This window comes from Odocoileus virginianus, chromosome 3, assembly GCF_023699985.2.
Source record: "Odocoileus virginianus isolate 20LAN1187 ecotype Illinois chromosome 3, Ovbor_1.2, whole genome shotgun sequence".
Lineage (NCBI taxonomy): Eukaryota > Metazoa > Chordata > Mammalia > Artiodactyla > Cervidae > Odocoileus > Odocoileus virginianus.
Window position 1 is genome coordinate 57548184 of NC_069676.1, and position 19273 is coordinate 57567456.

A 19273-nucleotide genomic window follows, 5' to 3' on the forward strand; every position below is an offset into this window, starting at 1 on the left:
CAAGCCATAATGTGAAGAAAGCCCCCAGAGGACTGATGGTATCCTGGGGCCCCAGGAGGCAGTGACTTGTTCTCTGAGTGGCTTCATGAGCCTGTCAACAGTTGAAACCTCTCCGAGCCTCAGTTTCCTCTTTGGTAAAATCACAGTGTCAGACCAGGTCCTCTCTGAGGTTTCTTTCTGGCCTGGCATGCTGGGTTCCAGGTGTCATAGAGCGGGAAGGAGAGCAGGACAACCAGTGTAAGAGCCTCTGGAAATGACAATGCTTTCAGGTTCAGTCTTCAGAAATGGGATTATCACTGTCTAAAAGAAACTCACTGTTTTCCTTTACTCTCACATAACTACCATATTCACAACACTTTGCAAACCAGATATGTAGATTTTTTCCCCCCACACTGACCAGTTCTCTGACACGAGCTGTGTATCCAACAATTCAGTTCAGTTCTGACACTGTTTACCTGGAGAACAGGAACCTACAGCTGAAGGGCTCAGCCCTTCAAGACTGCCCCTGCTTCAGAGGCTAATGTCAAGTCATAGATTGTCATCTGTACTTCTGCCTGACTGACTGTAAATCGAGGTTCCAGTGGCTCACTCCTTGGGTTTGATTATTTGCCAGAAAAGCTCATAGAACTCAGGGAAGTATTTACATTTACAGTCTTAGAATAGAATAAGGGTACTGATGGATGAATTGTCAGATAAAGAGATATATAAGGTGAGATCCAGAAAGGTCCTGTGTGCCAAAGATTCTGTCCCCTGGAGTTGGGGTGTACACTACCCTCCCAGCACATGCATGTGTTCACCAGCCCAGAAGGTCTCAGAACCCTGTACTTTAGAGGTTTTTTATGACAGTTTAATCACAAAGGCATAATCAATTATTAACCCCATTTCCAGCCCCTCTCCCCTCTTACGAGAATGTTGTTGTTTAGTTGCTAAGTCGAGTCCACCTCTTTTGCAACCGCCTGGACTGTAGCCCGCCAGGCTCCTCTATCCATGGGATTTCCCAGGTAAGAATACTGGAGTAGGTTGCCATTTCCTTCTCCAGGAGATCTTGCTGACCCAGGGATCGAACCTGAGTCTCTCGCATTGCTGGGTGTGTGCTAAGTCGCTTTGGTCATGTCCAACTCTTTGCAACCCTATGGACCATAGCCTGCCAGGCTCCTCTGTCCATGGGATTCTCCAGGCAACAGTACTGGAGTGGATTGCCGTGTCCTCCTCCAGGAGATCTTCCCAACCTAGGGACTGAACCTCTATCTCTTATGTCCTCCTGCATTGGCAGGCAAGTTCTTTACCACTAGCACCACCTGGGAAATCCTCTTAAGAGAATAGGGGATGGGCTGAAGGTTTCAGGTGTCTAATCAAGGCTTTATCTTTCTGGTCCCCATCCAGGAGTCCACCAAGAGTCCTCTCATTAGAACAAAAGACCACCTACCACCCAGGAAACTCCAAGGGACTTAGGAGCTCTGTGTCAGATGGTTCTATCACTCAGGAAATTACAAGGGTCAGTTCTGTGTCAGGAACCAGGACAAAGACCAAATAAATATTTCTTTTTATAAATCACAATATCACAGCCCATTGGGAAAGGGCCATCACTTATTAATTCACTCAATAAACTGTAATGAGGACCCACTCTGTCCCAGGCCCTGGGCTAGGTCTGGGGACCAGTAATGGTGAATAAGATACGCAGGAATAGACAAGCCTTGTGGGCTTTCCCAACGAGAAAGGGTAAAGAATAAATACACAGACATACACTGAATGTCAAGTAGGATTGCCAGATTTAGCAAATAAACATAGGGATTAATTAAATTTGAATTTCAGGTAAACAATTTTTTTAGTATATCATATATTGCATACAGTATACTATAGTGTGAGCTGGACACTCTTGGTAGTTGTTTGTTTTCATTTTTGTAATGTAAGTGTATGACTGAGGCTTTGATTGCTGACATCCATCTCAAAGATGGCTATCTGGCTATCTCAAGTAGACACATTGTCAGCCACACACTAGATAAAGAACCATGCTACTTCCTCACACTGAGGTTCCTTTGTTTTAAAGATCCTGGTTGATCTTGATAACTGATCATTTGGAGCCACTTTTTGCTTTCTATTTTCTCTTACCAAGATTTCAATTTCTGCTCTTATGTTTTAAATTCGCTAATAAAAAGTGAGCCTGTGAAACCCTCGACCCTCATGACGGTCCTAGGCCAGAGCCCACACTCTCCCTCTCTAACCTGAGACCTCCTTGTGCAGCCCCAGGTATGCAATGTAATTTCCAGGTCTTATAAGTAATAAGCCTTTGTTTTTTCAGTTTCCTGATCACTAGTGCTAAGGGGTATCTTGCATTCATCATTAGAACCACAAGGGCTTGTCCAGTCACAGCATTGATTATTGATAGTTTAACAGTTATTGGCATATAACACATACTAAAATAGTTCTCTGGGGCCTCCCTGGTGGTCCCGTGGTTAATACTCACACTTCCATCACAGGAGGCATGGATTCAATCCCTGCTTGGGGAACTAGGATCCCACATGCTGTGCAGCTCAACCAAAAAAAAAAAAAAGTACTCTTTGTTTATCTAAGATTCAAATTCAACTGGGCAGCTTACATTACATCTAGGAGCACTAATGACAAGCTGCCCCCGAGAAGATCCCAAGGATAAGTAAGAATGTGTCAGAGCACAGGAGCCACATTACAACCACGGGAAACCCCATTCATGGTTTCACATTTTTCAATGCAGTAATTACAACCACTTTCAGGTTTTGGTGGGGGCCGCTGGGAAGTGTGCTAAAGGCTAAGAGTATCACTTATTAGTGGTTCAGGGACCATCCACCCCCCAGTCTACACCATATCCCTGCTTCTTCTCCATCCAGCTCCCAGTGTCTGTCCACAGACCCCAATAAAGTATGATATCTCAAGGAGGAAGATATGTACAACTGAAGGACACAGGCTTGCTGACCTGAACTGACATCACTCCAGGCCTGAGGCACACACCAATGGGGCTGCCTGGCCCGAAAGCTTCCCGGGAACACAGCCATCCCGTCCAGGGTGAACTTTGGGGCTGACAAGGAAACAGCAGGCTGTCCTTTAGCGCAGGGGCTCAGCAAACTCTTAGGGATATTTTAGGATCAGAGAGTCTACTTAAATCCTGAGTCCTTCAACACCAGGGTCCACAGAAGCTTTCAGCACCTCTGTTCTCTGTTTTTCCCACAAACAGAATCTAAACTGAAAGCTCCAGAAAGGCAAGACTGGATTCCTCTCCAAGACCCACACAGACGTGATCCAGCATCTATTCCATAGAATAAATTCCTTAATAGCAACAACAAAGTAGTAGTAATATTAACAAGGAGGAGAAGCTGCCAGTAAGAGCCTAAACTATGCACTAAGAACTATGCTAGAGGAGAAAGAATTATCTCATTTTATCCTACAACAACACTTAGAGAAGCTAGGTTTTCTCCCTCTACTTTACAAATCAGGAAGTGAGCCCAAACAAGCTAAACAGTTTGCTAAGGCCATGTTATTAGAAAGGGAGTCTTGATTCACACCCAGATCTGCCCTCAAAGCTTAACATCTCAATTTTCTGCCATGTGGTATGTTTTTTGTACACTGCACTTAGTTTAATGCACTCGTTTTATAGGCCAGGAAGAAGTAGAGAATAGCAGAGCAGTGATGGGCGTGGCACCAGTCAGAGTGCCTGAATTCAAATCCCTGCTCTGCCACTTTCTGTGTGACTCAGAAAAGATTTCAATTTCATCATCTGTGAAACAGGGATAATCAGTTATAAGACTGTGACAACCCATGTTGGCTACAGTTGAAGTCTAGAGAGAGCTGAAGGGAGAACAGACTCTAGTCCAGATGGATGAGTCCTCAGGAAAGTTCCCAGGGTGCAGAATTACCCTTACCCTAGGAGGGGCAAGGAGAGAGGAACCCCATAGAAGATCTAGCCTAGCATACTTCAAAGAAAACCAGGTTCCACAAAGACCCAAGTCTGTGCCTTTCATCTTGCCAAGAAACTCAAGGGACTTTCTAGTGGTCCAGTAGCTAAGACTCTGCCCTCCCAGTGCAGGGGGCCAGGGCTCAATCCCTGGTCAGGAAACTAAATCCCATGTACTGCAGCTAAGAGTTCGCCAGCCCCAACTAAAGATTTCCCCATGCCATAACTAGAGGATCCTTCATGCCATCACTAAGACCTGGTACAGTCAAATAATGAATGAATTAATTTTTTTCAAAAAAGGAACCCAAGTCAAAAGGATAATCCACTGGAATTCTTACATCTGTGTATGTGAAGTCCAGGAAGCTCTGCTCTGATGCCTTGGTGACTTTGGGCAAGCCCCTTCTCAAGATCTTCCGACTCCAGACTTCTCATCCATTAAACAAGTCAGCTGGATGAGACAATCTCTGAAGCCCCATACCTCCCCAGCTTTTAATTTTAAGACTTTTAATCTGAAATTAGGTCAGAGATAAGGGGAACACAAAGTCACAAAATGTCCAGGCTGGATCTTGGGAATGACTGAACACAGGCTCCTGGTTAGGCCAGTGCAGCAATAAATGAGACCCACATGGGCCTTGCCAGCATAGGGCGAATACTGGGGTGAGACGGGTGTTAAAGGGATTATTGCAAAATTACCTGAGTGTGAGTCTTTTTGCTATGTGTTTGTTGAGCATCTTCTTTGTGCCAAACCTTTGCTATAAAGTGGACAATTGCTATAAAGTGGACAAACATTTGGTATAAAGTGGACAACAAGGCAGGCATAGTCCCTGGCTTCCAGGGCTTATTGTGGTAAATGGTTTTAGGGAGGAAACTTAGAGAAGGATCTGGGAGGGTTTCCCTGAGGAAGTGAACTTTAAGCTAAGATCTGAAGGATGAGTAGGAGTGGACCCTGACTGATGGTTATGGGGAGAACTGCATTAAATGATTTGCTGTAGGTGAGCAAAGAAGTCTTTGTCAGGGCTGCCAGGAGAATCCCACAGAACCCTAAACTCTTAGAAGACAGAGCCAAGTGCTTAACCATGTGGTCAATTTAACATTTCCGTAATGACTGTCAGCCTATGTCTCCTGACGCAAAGCACAAAGTAAAAATAATATCACCTCTGTGATAGTCCTGCCAGAAATGCGTAGCCTGAATCTAAATGTGAAGTCACATCAGACAAGCCCAAATGGAGGGCCATTTCTGCAGAACAAGTTGGCTTGTATCCTTCAAAAACAGCATCATGGAAAACAAAGATAGATTGAGAAACTGTTTCAGATCAGAGACTAAAGAGACAGTGCTAAATGGGCATCATTGAGACGATTCGCAAATAACTGAATATGGACTGTTCATTAGATAAGAGTATTGTGACCACTGTCACATTTCCTGAGTTTGATCATTGCACTTTGGCTATGTAAGAAATGTCCTTGTTCTGAAAATACACAGAAAAATTCCTGGGGTTAAAAGGACATGTTGTCTGTGTTTGTCTCCCAAATGCCTCAGAAAAAATGGAGACATAAAGCAAATGTGGTAAGGTGTAAGTGAAAGTGAAAGTTGCTCAGTTGTGTCCAACTCTTTGAGACCCCATGGACTATACAGTCCATGGAATCCTCCTTCCCTTCTCCAGAGGATCTTCCCAACCCAGGGATTGAACCCAGGTCTCCTGCGTTGCAGGTGGATTGTTTCCCAGCTGAGCCATCAGGGAAACCTGGTAAGGTGTAAACAGTTGATGAATTGGGATGAACAATATACAGTTCTTGGTACTGTATTTTAAACTCTTCTGATTTTTTTTTCAAAATAAAAAGTTATCAATAAACAAATAGCGAGAATTCCCTGATGATCTAGTGGTTAAGAATCTGCCTGGCAATGCAGGGGACACAGGTTCGATCCCTGGTCCGAGAGGATCCCACTATGTGGCAACTACTGAGCCCAAGGACCTAGAGCCCAAGCTCCGCAACAAGAGAAGCCATGACATGCTGCAAGGAAGAGTAGCCCTTCACTCACAGCAACTAAAGAAAGCCCTCACAGAACAACGAAGACCCAGAGCAGCAAAAAATAGATTAATTAAAAAAAATAGACAAGTAAAAAAAGACAGAAAAGTGCCAAGTGGTCACCAGCCTCGTCTTGGTGGCCGACAGCTCCCCATCCCATATACCCTCCCCTCCTAACCCCATGGAATAATGCCTCCCTGCCCCCCACTCCCACGGGGAAGAGGATACCTCCTCTGTGTTGGGGACATTGACGATCTTTTTAGAGAGCGCGACATGGCCCACAACTCCCATGTCCAGGGGGAACACGATCTCCGAGTCAGGCACCACCAGGCACTCCTCGAGCACAGCATCCTTGTGGACGTTGAAGAGCCGGGTGGCCAGCTCCGCGATGCCATTCCGGGCCCTGTACATGAACAGGCTCATGCGGTCGGCCTGCAGCAGGAAGCACAGCTTCTTCATGACATTGAAGACGCACTTCTCGGCCTGCAGGTTGTCCTGAAAGTCCCGAAGGAGGTCGAAGATAATTTCACTCTCTTCCACGCTGCTCAGCGGGTGGTAGTTGCTGAAGTCCACGGCTGCCTCCCTGGGTCCCAGCAGGTCTGAGATGACCTTGGCCCGGTAGCGCAGGTTGTAGTACTGTTTGGCAAAGCCAACATTCGAATCCAGAAACTTCTCTACCTCCTCTGCCGTCACCTCGCCCATGACTGGGAATTGCACTGTCTATTTCTGTGGATGAGGGTGAGCCTGGCCTAGACTTCCCTGAGTCTTGTCTGTGAACCTCGCTGGTGTGGCTGCAGGGCAGAGTGAGTGAGCTCGGGAGATTAAATCATTAATATTTCCCCAGAACAAGGATTATGAGGATCAGGGTGTTCCGGATGCTCCTGGGCCCCAGATGGGAGAGGTGAGAGTTCTCTTTTCACCTTGGTCCGCTAATAGGAGAAGAAAATTTGGCACAGAGCTGGCATTGAGATCAAGTAAAAGAAAACACCAAAAACAGAGGCTGCAAACTGCTAACACAAGACATCATGCTGTTATAAACATGCTTTCTCTGCCCTGTATGGTATTTTTCTTTAACATTTAACATGGAAGCCCATGTTTACTGTTTAAGAGGTTCATTTAGCTTCTCTCAGAGAATCAGAGGATCTAACAACTCCATATCCAGTTCCTCTGCAGCAGAAATGGCTAGAGCTGAGAGGAACTGGGCATCCACCTCCTGCCCCTCGCCCCTCACCCCACTCTTCTGCACCCCTGTCCCCAGGATCTCCCTAACATACAGCTTCCCTCTGCACACTCGCCACTGACCTGTACACTGACCTTGTGTACATTATGGGCCAAATCTCCACATTACATCTCTGAATTTGAAGGACCTTTATAAAAACAGGGTTTCCCTGGTGGCTCAGCTGGGAAAGAATCCACCTGCAATGAGGGGAACCTGGGTTTGATCCCTGGGTTGGGAAGATCCCCTGGAGAAGGGAAAGACTACTCACTCCAGTATTCTGGCCTGGAGAATTCCATGGACAGTATAGTCCATGGGGTTGCAAAGAGTTGAACACGACTGAGTGACTTTCACTTTTCACTTTATAAAAACAACACCTTTCATAGTTTTTTTTTTTTCTATTACAATACACATGTTTACTATAGAAAATACACAAAGAAGACCCTTAAAATCACCCATAATCCTGCCATTCAGAGGTAACCTTTAGTTAACATTTTTGTTTCTGTGCTTTACGTAGAGGCTTAACTTTCTATTGTCCTCAGTCCCTGATCTTTGGTTTGGCATTTTAGGGTGCTTTTGCTGGCTTCAGTCAGTATCTTCTTGGGTTGTCAGTCAGAAGCACACACAATAGTGTGGATTTTATCAGCTCCAGTGAGGCTCAAAATACCAGAATCCTCATCAGGTTGTCTCTCCTAACCCACTAGGGCAGGAAGAGTGCATTCTTTCTGGATGAAATACACTGTAGTGACTATGGATATATATATGTGAGAGCCTGGCACACCTGTGTTATAAACACTGTGGAATGTAGGACCATAGACTGTGCTTGGCACTTTGAGCTGTGTAAGTGAACTTTAATGGAAAGTATTACTAGATCACTTGCTTTATTGTAGAGTGTAATTAATTAATTCCCGGGATACTGTACCTGTTCAACACTGTGTATATGGATGACCCTTGGTCTGGTGGACCCTGCAAAAACTTTTCCAAATACATCCACCGAAACTAACATGAGCCCTCTGTCTGGAATGAATCCCTGGCTCGCCAGCTCCTCAGCCTCAAGATCTCACCTCATGCTAGTCACCCCTAATTGTCTTATCTCAAGGAGCCCCAATTACTCTCTCCCCAATTCCTGCCTGCATATCATCCATTTAATTCCTCTATTACTATTAAAATGTGTTTTCTTGTTTTATGTTTGTCTACTCTGTCTTCTTCTCTATACTGTGAGCTCCAGTGAGGCCAGGCACCTGTCAGGACTGATTCCTGAGCCTTTGCAAGGCTGCCTAGCATAATCCTTGATGCTCAGTAATGTTGTTTTTAAAAGATGTTAGTGGTGGTTCGTTTTGTGTGTTAGTTGGGCTAAAGGATGCCCAGGTAGCTAGTAAAACATTATTTCTGGGTTTGTCATTAAGGGTGTTTGAGAAGAGATAAGGATTTGAGTCAGTAGACAAAGTAATGAATTTTACCCTCCCCAACACAGGTGAGCATCCCCCAATCCATCAGGAGATTGAATAGGGGGGAAAAATGGTGAGGGGAGAGTGAATTGGCCCTCTGCTTGAGCAGGGACATCTATCTTCTCCTGCCCTCATATGTCGGCACTCCTGATTCTTGGACTCAGACTAGGACTTAAACCTTCGTCCCTTGGACTCACAGTGAATTATATTACTCTGACTAATACAAAGTCCTATATTTCTTTTTTTGGCTGCACTGGGTCTTCCCTGAGGTGTATGGACTTCTCTCTAGTTGTGGCATGTGGGCTTAGTTGTCCTGCAGCATCTGGAATCTTAGTTCCCTGACCAGGGGTTGAACCCCCATCCCCTGCATTGAAAGGCAGATTCCTAAGTAACTACTGGGCCACCAGGGAAGTCCCACAAAATCCTATATATTCTTGATTAAAATTTAGAAAGTATAGGAAGTTACAAAGGAAAAAAACTGAAATAGAACATAATCCCAGATTTTATCGTCACCGATAGTCTTGTATATTTTTTCATCCTTCCATAGCTATCTATATTGATACATATATTCTAAACCTTGGCATTTTGGGCTCAGTAATTCTTTGTTGTGGGAAGCTGTCCTGTTCACTATAAAGGTGCTTAGCAACATTCCTGGCCTCTACCCACTAGATGCCAATAGCACTCCCTCCCCTTTAAGTTGTGGAAATAAAGAATATTTCCAGACATTTCCTAATGTCCCCTGAGATCAAATTATTCCTATTGAGAACAACTGCTCCACTCCTCTGTTGTTTCTAATCTTCTAATAGCATAAATTATGCTCTAATGAACACTTATATTTCTTAGTGGAAATATCTAGAAGTGAAATCCCAGGCCCAAAGAGCTTGGAGCTATCTAAGGGTTTGAATAAATAATGCGAATTTTGCTCTACAAGGCTCTATCAGAGTGTGTGAGGCTGTTCTAACCCCTACTGCATCCCTCAAAAAATTGAGCAATCTTTCTTAATCCTGACATTAATAGCACTCCGAAATTTGGCCCCAATATTCTTTTTTACTTTATTTTGTACAGTTTCTCTACACATGCTCTAAGCTCCACCCTAGTGTTTTCCATTCTCTCTGACTTTGCCTCTTTATTCTTGTTGAGCTCTTGGCCTGTCCCATACCACCCAGTCCAAATGCTGTTCCCACCATGGATTTTTTATGCTCCAGTTAGACTTTTTCTACTTTGAACTCCAAACTATTGGTTTGCTTCCATGTCAATAGGAGTTTCTACATTCTAGGCTGTGTTATTTCTATACGTTTGTACTCTCATCAAACTCAAAGTCTTTGAGGATAGGAGTAAAGCGTTACCCCTTTTAAAAAGTCTCTAAAACAGCCCAGCCCAGGTCCTTTTCCTGTCATATGCCCACCAGGCTTAATTCTGGCTGGGAATATAAGCAACTCTTTTGCAAGAAATCTATTTTTACCTTATTTTTCAATATGCCAGAATGAGACAGTTAAATCTGCTAACAAACTTTAGTGCTAGTTGTTGGCTAGGTAGGGATAAGCTAGTATCTGCATCAGGTCACCTCCTATAAGCCTGTTCAATGGGCCTGATTTCAGATGTCAGCGAAGGAAACTTGAAGCTTCTTTCATTGGAAACAGGGGCTACCAGTATGCATGGGAGAGAATGCTTTCTGTAGTCCAGTTTAAACACGAACATGTTCTACTTGAAAGAAGAAAACAGGATTGTAGGCCCAACAATGCCACTAACTCATTCTGTGACCTTGACAATGTTCTGTTTTCTCTCAAGGCTCTGTTGATTTTCCTAAGAACAAAACAAAAGAGTTGAATAACATTATCTCTAGCACTCCTGGTTCCATGACTCCAAATGGGCTGGGATGAGACAAGACTGACCAGGAATGGCTGACCTCTCTGTTTCTGACCACAAGCCTTGCCAAAGGATCCTCCCGGAAGGAAAGCTGGAACTACTTATTTAACATAATCTCTACCCCAAGATCTATATTTCACTGAAAAGCTTTGAAAATTTAGGTGACTCAAATCATAGGTGATTTTAAAATATGTGTTGATTGAGATAAAATTCACATTACATAAAAACATCTTTTTAAAGGGTATAATTCAGGGGCTTTTAGTGTATTTCTTCTGTTGTGCCCCCACTAATCTATTTTCTCATCCTCTGGTAACTACTAATCTCCTTTCTCTGTGGATTTATCTATTCTGGACATTTCATATAAATAGAATTATACAATATGTGTGTGGCTTTTGTGTCTGACTGGTCTCATTTAGCATAATATTTTCAAGGTTTATCCATCCAAAGAGCTTCATTCTTTTTTATGACTTAATAATGTTCTGTTATGATGGATATAGATACCACATTTCATTTATCCATTTATTAGTTAGTGGACATGTAGGTTATTCTCACTTTTTAGCTATGCAAGTCTTTGTGTAGACATGTGTTTTTGGTTCTCTTAGGTATATACCCAGGAGTGGAACTGCTGGGTCCATAGGTGGTTTTAAGACACTGAGTTTGGAGGTAAAGAGGAGGGAATAAAGGAAAGAAATAGGGCCCAGCAAGGAATCAACTGGGTGAAGGAGAGGTATGTGTGGAAAGGTATTTTGTGAGGCACCTTTTTGGAAAGAAGAGGAGCCTGAAATTCAGGACCTGCTAGAATGTGAATGGGTTGTATCATATGTCAGTGGCCACCACAAATCCTAGTGTTAGGTGAAGTGGTGTCCACAGGCCCCCACTGTTCATCACTTGTGTTAATAGCAATGATGAGGGAACTGAGGATGTTCGACTAGGAAGAGGCTCTGAAAGATTATTGGGAGTGGAGTGTGCCAGCTTGTTCAGTGAGGAACCAGAGAGCCAGACAAGCCAGTAGGTCAGAGGCAAAAGTTATTATACTAAGGCAACACCAAGGAATTCCCTGGCATTCCAGTGGTTAGGACTTAGCGCTCTTACTGCCAGGGCCCTAGGTTCAATCGCTGGTTGTGGAACTAAGATAGCCCAAGCCTTGCAATGAGGGAAAAAGAAAAAAGCAATACCCATAGTGCTTAAGAGGTGGTGTGTAAATTATTTAATATCCCTGGACCTCACTTTGCTTAGCTATAAAATTAGAATTCTTTAACATGGTGGTTGTGGAGATGAAATAATATATTGTGTAATGTGCAGCTATGTACCCAGTGCATGTTAAGTTGAACCATATAAAATTGCTCCTCTTTGACTATTTTTGTCCTTCAGGGACAGCAGTTTCAGACTGCTCAATTTAATAGTAGTCATCCAATCATTATTAGTTATCACAACTATTGAAGATTAACCAGATTACCTTAAAAGTAGTCAAGTCCTTGTCATTGAAGGTAGGTAAGCCCAGGACAAGGCAGAGGATTTGAATATCAGCATTTAACTAGGAAGATGATTCCCGTTAATCAGTAAGGAAGTAGTTGCAAATATGTTTAAAATAATTTTTATTGGAGTATAGTTGATTTGCAATTTTCCCAGAGGAATGAGGAATTGGCCTAGAATGAGGATTGAGAGACTGGAGAGAAGGAAGTGGGTACAGAAGCAAGAAAAAGGTGTGGAAGACACATTGGTTGACTGAGAGACAGAGCCTGAGAAACAGTGCTGCCAGCCTGGGTAATTTACGTCACTGGGCATTGAGTGTCCCCCTTCAGGACATTTTGCTCCCATTAAATGTTGATTTAGCCTCCATTTCCTGATTGGAGGACTTTCACCTCTGGCTTGCCAAACCACACAACCTCTGTGAAGCCATAGAAGGGAAGTTTTCCTGGCCCCACCTTGGAACTGCTGGAATGGCCTCCAGCCTCATTTTATTGGGCTCCACCTTCATTTTATGGCTTCTCAGGTGTCACAATGGCAAAGAATCCACTTGCCAATGCAGGAGACACACTAGACTGGGTTCTATTCCTGGGTCAGGAAGGTCCCCTGGAGTTGGAAATGGCAACTTGCTCCAGTATTCTTGCCTGGAAAATTCCACGGACAGAGGAACCTGATGGTCTACTGTCCACGGGGCCACAAAGAGTCAGACTCGACTGAGCGACCGAACACACACACAAACACCCTCATTTTATTCTTAATCTTGGCTGTCTGGATATTTCATTTGTTCTTATCCTTGACCTAGAGTTGATGTCAGTTCCTCACTGTCCTGCCTCCTGACGTTGACTTAACGCCTTTATTCAGCAACTTGGGTTTCCTGTTGAGTCTGCCTCCAGAGCATGGCTAGTCTGTGAAGTTGTCTTTGTTTTACTTTGAGGATCTAACCTGGGTGATGGATGAGCCATGCAAAATTTTCTCCTTAGATGCGTTTTAACCTTTACGTCATTTATATTTTCTCTTCTTTTTTTAATATTCGTTTTTATTTATTTGTCTGTGCTGGGATCTTCAGTTGCTGCATGTGAGCTCTTATCTGAGGCCTGTGGGATCTAGTTCCCTGAACAGGGGTCAATTTCCTAAAATCTGGTCTCAATTTTCTCATTTGTAAGTTGTGGATAATGATGATGCTTATTTTATAGAACTGTGGTGAGGCTTAGTGGCAGAGTATGTATAGAACTTTCTTTGTGGCTAGTTCTCAATAAAAAGTGTATGTTAGTCATTCAATCATGTTTGACTCTCTGTGACCCTATGAACTGTAGCCCATCAGATTCTGCTGCCCATGGGATTCTCCAGGCAAGGATATTGGAGTGGGTTGCCATTCTCTTCCGCAGGGGATCTTCTGACCCAGGGATCAAACCAGATCTCCTGCGTTGCAGGCAGATTCTTTACCACCTGAACTACCAGGGACGCCTATAAAGGTAGTTTAATACTTTTTGGGCTGCACCACAGAGCATGTGGGAGCTTAGTTCCCCGACGAGGGATCAAACCCCTGCTCCTTATATTGGAGGTATGGAGTCTTAACCACTGGACCACCAGGGAAGTCCCTAGATATTTTGTTTGTTTAACATGTATGTAAACATCTTTCTGTGCTATTAAATATTCCATTACCACATGACTTTTAATGGCCTCACAGAGTTCCACTGGGTGGCTGTACCATAATTTAACATATTTCTGACTATTGGTTATTTAGGCTGATTTTTTCCTTCTTTTTTCTTTTCTTTGGTATTCTTAAAGAACATTTGCTAAATCTTTGTGCACTTTCTTATTGTTGTCACCTTTTAATAAAAATATGAACAGAAAGAACAATTTCAACTACTAATCTTTTAAGATGTTATCCTGGCTATCCAAAACCAAAAGTATTTAAGTAAAGAAATGTTGAGAAAGTCAATATTTTAGTGCAGAGATCATGTTCCATCTTGAATGACCATTTCCCACAGCACCTGGCCCAGAATCCTGAAAGAACAAATCTGGAATGCTGGGGCTTGTTATCACTATGAAACGCCAAGTAACAGATCACTTTCTGTACCTAAATATTATAGCAAGGGTGACTTGTACTGCTTCACCCCCAATGTAAGAGTCACATTTCTTTTCTTCCTCCAAATCAAGTTGTATATGTTCCAAGCCCCCACCCCACAGTGCTGGCAATATATCCAATCTCAATAATTACTGTGACCATCGTTCCACCCCAGGGTCATGTGAAGGCCTGCTGGTCTCAGTTTAGCTGGAGAAAAGCCCTGTAACCTTATTTGGTCGATTCTGCGTCCACACATGTGCCCCTTCTCCAAACTGATAATGTCCCTGAAACAGTGCTGTTCCTGGCCAGGGTTCTGGGATTCTTGCTATGGCTTCAGGCTCCCAGAGCTACCAAAAGGCACCCACGTGGCAAACCTTCCCACCTCCCCAGGGCAGGACGAGGCCCAGGTCCTTGTCACTCGTAGATCCTGCCAAGCCTAGCCCTCTGGGCAGGGGCTTTCAAAAATCTCCTTTCCTCCTCCATTCTTTCCCTCTCTGGGACGATTCAGTCTAATTTCCCTCAAAGGCCAAAAAGAAGAGAGGATCTCTCCTTGAGTCTGAGAATAGTTACTTCCTATCCTGCCACACAGCATCCTTGAGAGGCAAGTGATCAAGAAGGGCCAAGCTCCCTCTAAGAACTGGGGGAGAGGGAGATGAGGAAAAGTGGAGAGGACTTCCCTGGTGGTCTGTGGCTAAGACTCCTTGTTACCAATGAAGGGGGCCCAGGTTCAGTCCCTGGTCAGGGAACTAGATCCTACAACTAAGAGCTTGCATGCCAGAACTAAGACCCAGCATGGTCAAGTTAGTTAATTAGTTAAAAAGAATGGAAATAATATAAATGTCCATCAATGCTTACATGAATGATGGTCCCCCTGAAGAGTGGGATACCATGCAGCTGCTATGGCCAAAGATAGCCACAGCAATATTCCTTCCCCACCCCACATGTCCTTCTTACAATGTGACTTTGATACGTCTCTTATTGAGACTTGCAACTATGTGACTTTTGAGGCTAGATCCTAAAAGGCTATACAGCATCCTCCTATTACTGGAACCCTTGAAGTCTTCAGAGGTCATTTAAGCACAGACTGCCCTGAAACTGCCATGATGTGAGGAAGCCTAAACTAGCCCATACAGAGAGACACAGGGTGAGGCCCTGAGTGCATGAAGAGAGATGTTCAGCCTTCAGGTTCTTCATTCTCTGTCTCCACTCTAGCCACTATCTGACTATATCACTCTATGAGAGACCCAAGCCAGAACCACCCATAGAAACTCTCAGCAAACCTCTGACCCACAGAAACCATGAGAAATAACAAAATGACTATTGGTATTTTAAGCCACTAAGTTTTGGAGTGATTTGTTACTTAGCAATAGATAGTCATAAAGGAGCTCTTTATGCACTGAGATGGAACAATCTTCAAAGTTTAGTATTATTAATTTCTAAGAGTATAGAATAATAATATATTGTATGCCCATTTCTTTTTTTTAAAAAATTATTTATTTATTTATTTGGCTGTGTCAGGTCTTAGCGGCAGCATGCAGGATCTTCATTGTCATGCGGGATCTTTCACTGCAGTGCATGGACTCTCCAGTTGTGGCACACAAGCTCCAGAGTGTGCAGGCTCAGTATTGCAGCAGGTGGATTTAGTTGCTCCAAGGCATATGGGATCTTAGTTCCCTGACCAGGGATTGAACCCATGTCTGTCCTCTGCATTGCAAGATGGATTCCAAACCACTGGACCACCAGGGAAGTCCCAGCCCATTTTGTGTTTTTTTTTTTTAAGTATATATGAGAGTGACTAATTGATTGGTTGATTGGGGGACTCTTGTACATGCATAGATCACTGGCTTGTGAACCCTAGGTGTACATTAGAATCTTCTGGTGGGCTTTTAAAAAGCCTCAATGCCTGAGCCCACTCTTTCCCAACTCAATCATAATATCGGAGGATGAGACCAAAGTATTTTTATTTTCTAAAAGTTTCCCAAGAGATTCTGATGTGTAGCCAGAGTAGAGAACTTCTGGTATAGACTAACTTGGAAGGCAGCACAGGAAGGTGGTGCTGTGTTTGCCTCCAGAAAAGGATGCTGGGGTAAGAATGGATAGTGTAGGAGAGAGATCTACTTTTCATTGTAAACTCTTTGATATTTTGAATTTGTTTACTTGTACATGTTACCTATTTCTAAGAATAATCAGTGCTAGTTGTTCAGTCGTCTCCGACTCTTTGCGACCCCATGGACTGGAGCCCACCAGGCTCCTCTGTCCATGGGATTCTCCAGGCAAGAATACTGGAATGGGTAGCCTATCCCTTCTCCAGGGGATCTTCCTGACCCAAGAATTGAACTGGAGCCTCCTGAATTGCATGCAGATTCTTTACCAGTTGAGCTACCAGTGAGTTCTGCCTAAGAACAATCAAGTTAAATTAAAAAGAAAAAAAAAGAAAATGAAAAAAGCAAAATAGCTATATCAGCAGAAATTAATCCCAAATAGCAAATCAGTAACAGTCACTCAATAGTGGGGTCTCAGAGGAAGTGACCTATCCTTCCTGGAAGAGTGGGTAGTCAGGAAGGGCTGAGGAATTGAATCCTGAAATAATCCCTAACCTGAGATGACTTCTTTGCTGGCCCATAACATCCCCAGTTAACACATCATTAGTTACTCTTTGGAAAATAGTTTGGGACAGAGTAATGACTATAATGTGCAACCCTCTGGGGGCCAGTCACCTCTGTGCACCCTGAGACCAATAGGATGGAAAACACTTAGGCTTGATGGGAGGGGTGAAGGGATCTGGGTTCTGGCTGGCTGGGCTGCTGACATGCTGTTATTGAGGAAAAGCTGATTATTACTTAGCCAGCTCTCCTTTAGCAGGGATTTGGTTATCTGTTTCACACCTTAAGATTCCTGCTGCAGAGAACTGGAGCATGATGAAGGCACGGAAGGAACGGTGGACCAAAGCCTAGCTGTATGAGGCCCCTGGGGATTTGTATATGGGTAGGTGACAGGACCACAACATTAAATAGCAGCCTGGATGCTGAATTAGGGGGGTGAGAGGCACCAATGAGAAGCTTGGGAGAGAGACAGCTATAACAAAGAAAACCCCTCCCTGTCTCACCTCAGAATCCACTACTTGTCAGTTGAGTGACTCTGTTAAGTAACAGTATTCCAAGCTGCAATTTCTTCATCTGCAAAGTGGACGAGAGGCTTCCATGGTGGCTCAGTGGTAGAGAATCTGCCTGCCAATGTAGGAGATGCAGGTTCTATTCCTGGATAGGGAAGATGCCCTGGAGAAGGAAATGGCAACCTGCTCCAATATTCTTTCCTGAGAAATCCCGTGGACAGAGGAGCCTGTAGGAGGAGGACTCCTACAGTCCATGAGACGGGACTTAGCAACTCAAAAACAACCAAAGTTGACGAGAACGTATGGAATAAGAGAGAAAATTATAGCCGTTATTATATTAAACCAGTCTTTAGTGGTATCTATTACACACAAGGATGGGGATAGAGTCTTACATTTGACTAACACAGTGAGTGTAGTGGTTAAGAGTGGGCTTTTCAGGCAGCTGTAATTGGGTTGAAATCATGCTGTTGTCATTTATTAATAACCGTGGGACTGTGGACAAGTCACCTAACATCTCTGAGTCTCATTTCTTCACCTAAAAAGGGAGAATCATGACATAACACCCCCTCAAAAGCTTCTGCTGCTGCTGCTAAATTGCTTCAGTCATGTCCAACTCTGTAAGACCCCATAGACAGCTCACCAGGCTGCTCTATCCACAGGATTCTCTAGGTAAGAATACTGGAGTGGGTTGCAATTCTCTTCTCCACAAAAGCTTCTATGAGGCCTAAATAAGATAATAAATGTGAAGTTGTGTGCATCCAGAAATAAATAACCAGAAATTGTTAACTGTTGCCTTCTGTTTGTTTTGCAACTTATAAGGAGTAGACAAAATACATTAATACCCATTGTCTTACTTGACCCTCTCCAGGACTCTTGAGTGTGGGGCCATTAATTACCCCTGGAAAGGTGAGATTATGTGATTTGTCCTCATTGCTAAGAGATCGCACCAGGAGCAGAACCCAGGTGTTCTGATCCTGATACGGCTTGTGACTCTGGAAGTTCTGAATTTGGTGGGTGATAGAAACCTGAGGCTCATCTCAGGATAAGAAAGGGAGTTCCTTGAATGCGTTCTTGAAAAGGGAAGAAAAGGAAGTTAACCATTTTGCTTCCTTCACTGGTTTTCTTTCACTCCCATCTATCCTATCATTCTATGCAATCATCATCTGTGAACCCCCCTACAGGCAATATAAAATGGAAAATGAACAAATGAACATAAAATCTATATCGGATAGTGCCTGGTTTGTGGCACATAATTAAATGAAGACTACATGTAGAAAGTGACTAGCAGGACAGTCGCCAAGGAAAGGGCAGGCAGGTCTTTAGGTTGACACTGGAGAAATAAGTAGAAACCAGGTACTGGAACCAGTGTCTAGGTCGAGAAAGAGAACAAGCTTGTCAAAGGAGGCTAGGATGGGTGGAGACGGCTGAAGGAAGGAGAGTTGCGACGTTAGAAGGAAGGGGCCGGGGCCCAGGACATTCAGGACTTTGGGGGCATAGGGAGAAATTTGACTTTATCTATGAATGTCAAGGAAAGCCGCGGAGGATTTTAAACGAGGACTGGAATTACATTTCATGTTTATTTTTATATACTCATTTACATCTTTAAAAGAACCTTTGGGTATTGGTACCTTCGGTGGAGAGGAAGTTAAACTGCGGCAAGAGGCCCTCTTACTTTGTAGCAGACCTTTTCTCACTTAGGGCCTCCATTTTTCTATCAATGGGCTTCCTTGGTGGCTCAGACGGTAAAGAATCTTCCAGCAATGTGAGAGACCTGGGTTCAATCCCTGAGTCGGGAAGCTCACCTGAAGAAGGAAATGGCCACCCATTCCCTTATTCTTGCCTGGGAAATCCCACGGACAGAAGTGCCTGGCGGGCAATAGTCCATGGGGTCTCCAAGAGTCGGATACGACACTGAGCGCCTAGCACTTTTTTTCTCTATCAGTAAAAGGGGGGGGAGGGTGCGCCAAAAAGTCGAAGATGAAAACGATACCCCTCTTAAAGGAAGAACAGTTTAAGCTCTCCTTAGAGCATTTCCACGTCTCTTCCGAGGGTGAGTCCTCGCATCACCCCAACCGTAAGTCGGAGGACCCCTGATCTGCTCAATTTCAACACACTAAATCTCTTTTAGAATCAGGAACGCGTGGCATCG

At 43.8% G+C, this 19273-nt stretch overlaps 1 protein-coding gene across 1 annotated transcript in view; it reads right to left on the minus strand.

Moving 5' to 3' along the window:
- Positions 1 to 6649, minus strand: part of PDE6A (phosphodiesterase 6A) — a 76511-nt gene extending 69862 nt beyond the window's left edge. The window contains exon 1 of the mRNA XM_020885379.2: positions 6176 to 6649. Within this exon, the coding sequence (XP_020741038.2) occupies positions 6176 to 6649 (474 nt within the window). The remainder of the gene's footprint in view (positions 1 to 6175) is intronic.
- Positions 6650 to 19273: the final 12624 nt, after the last annotated feature.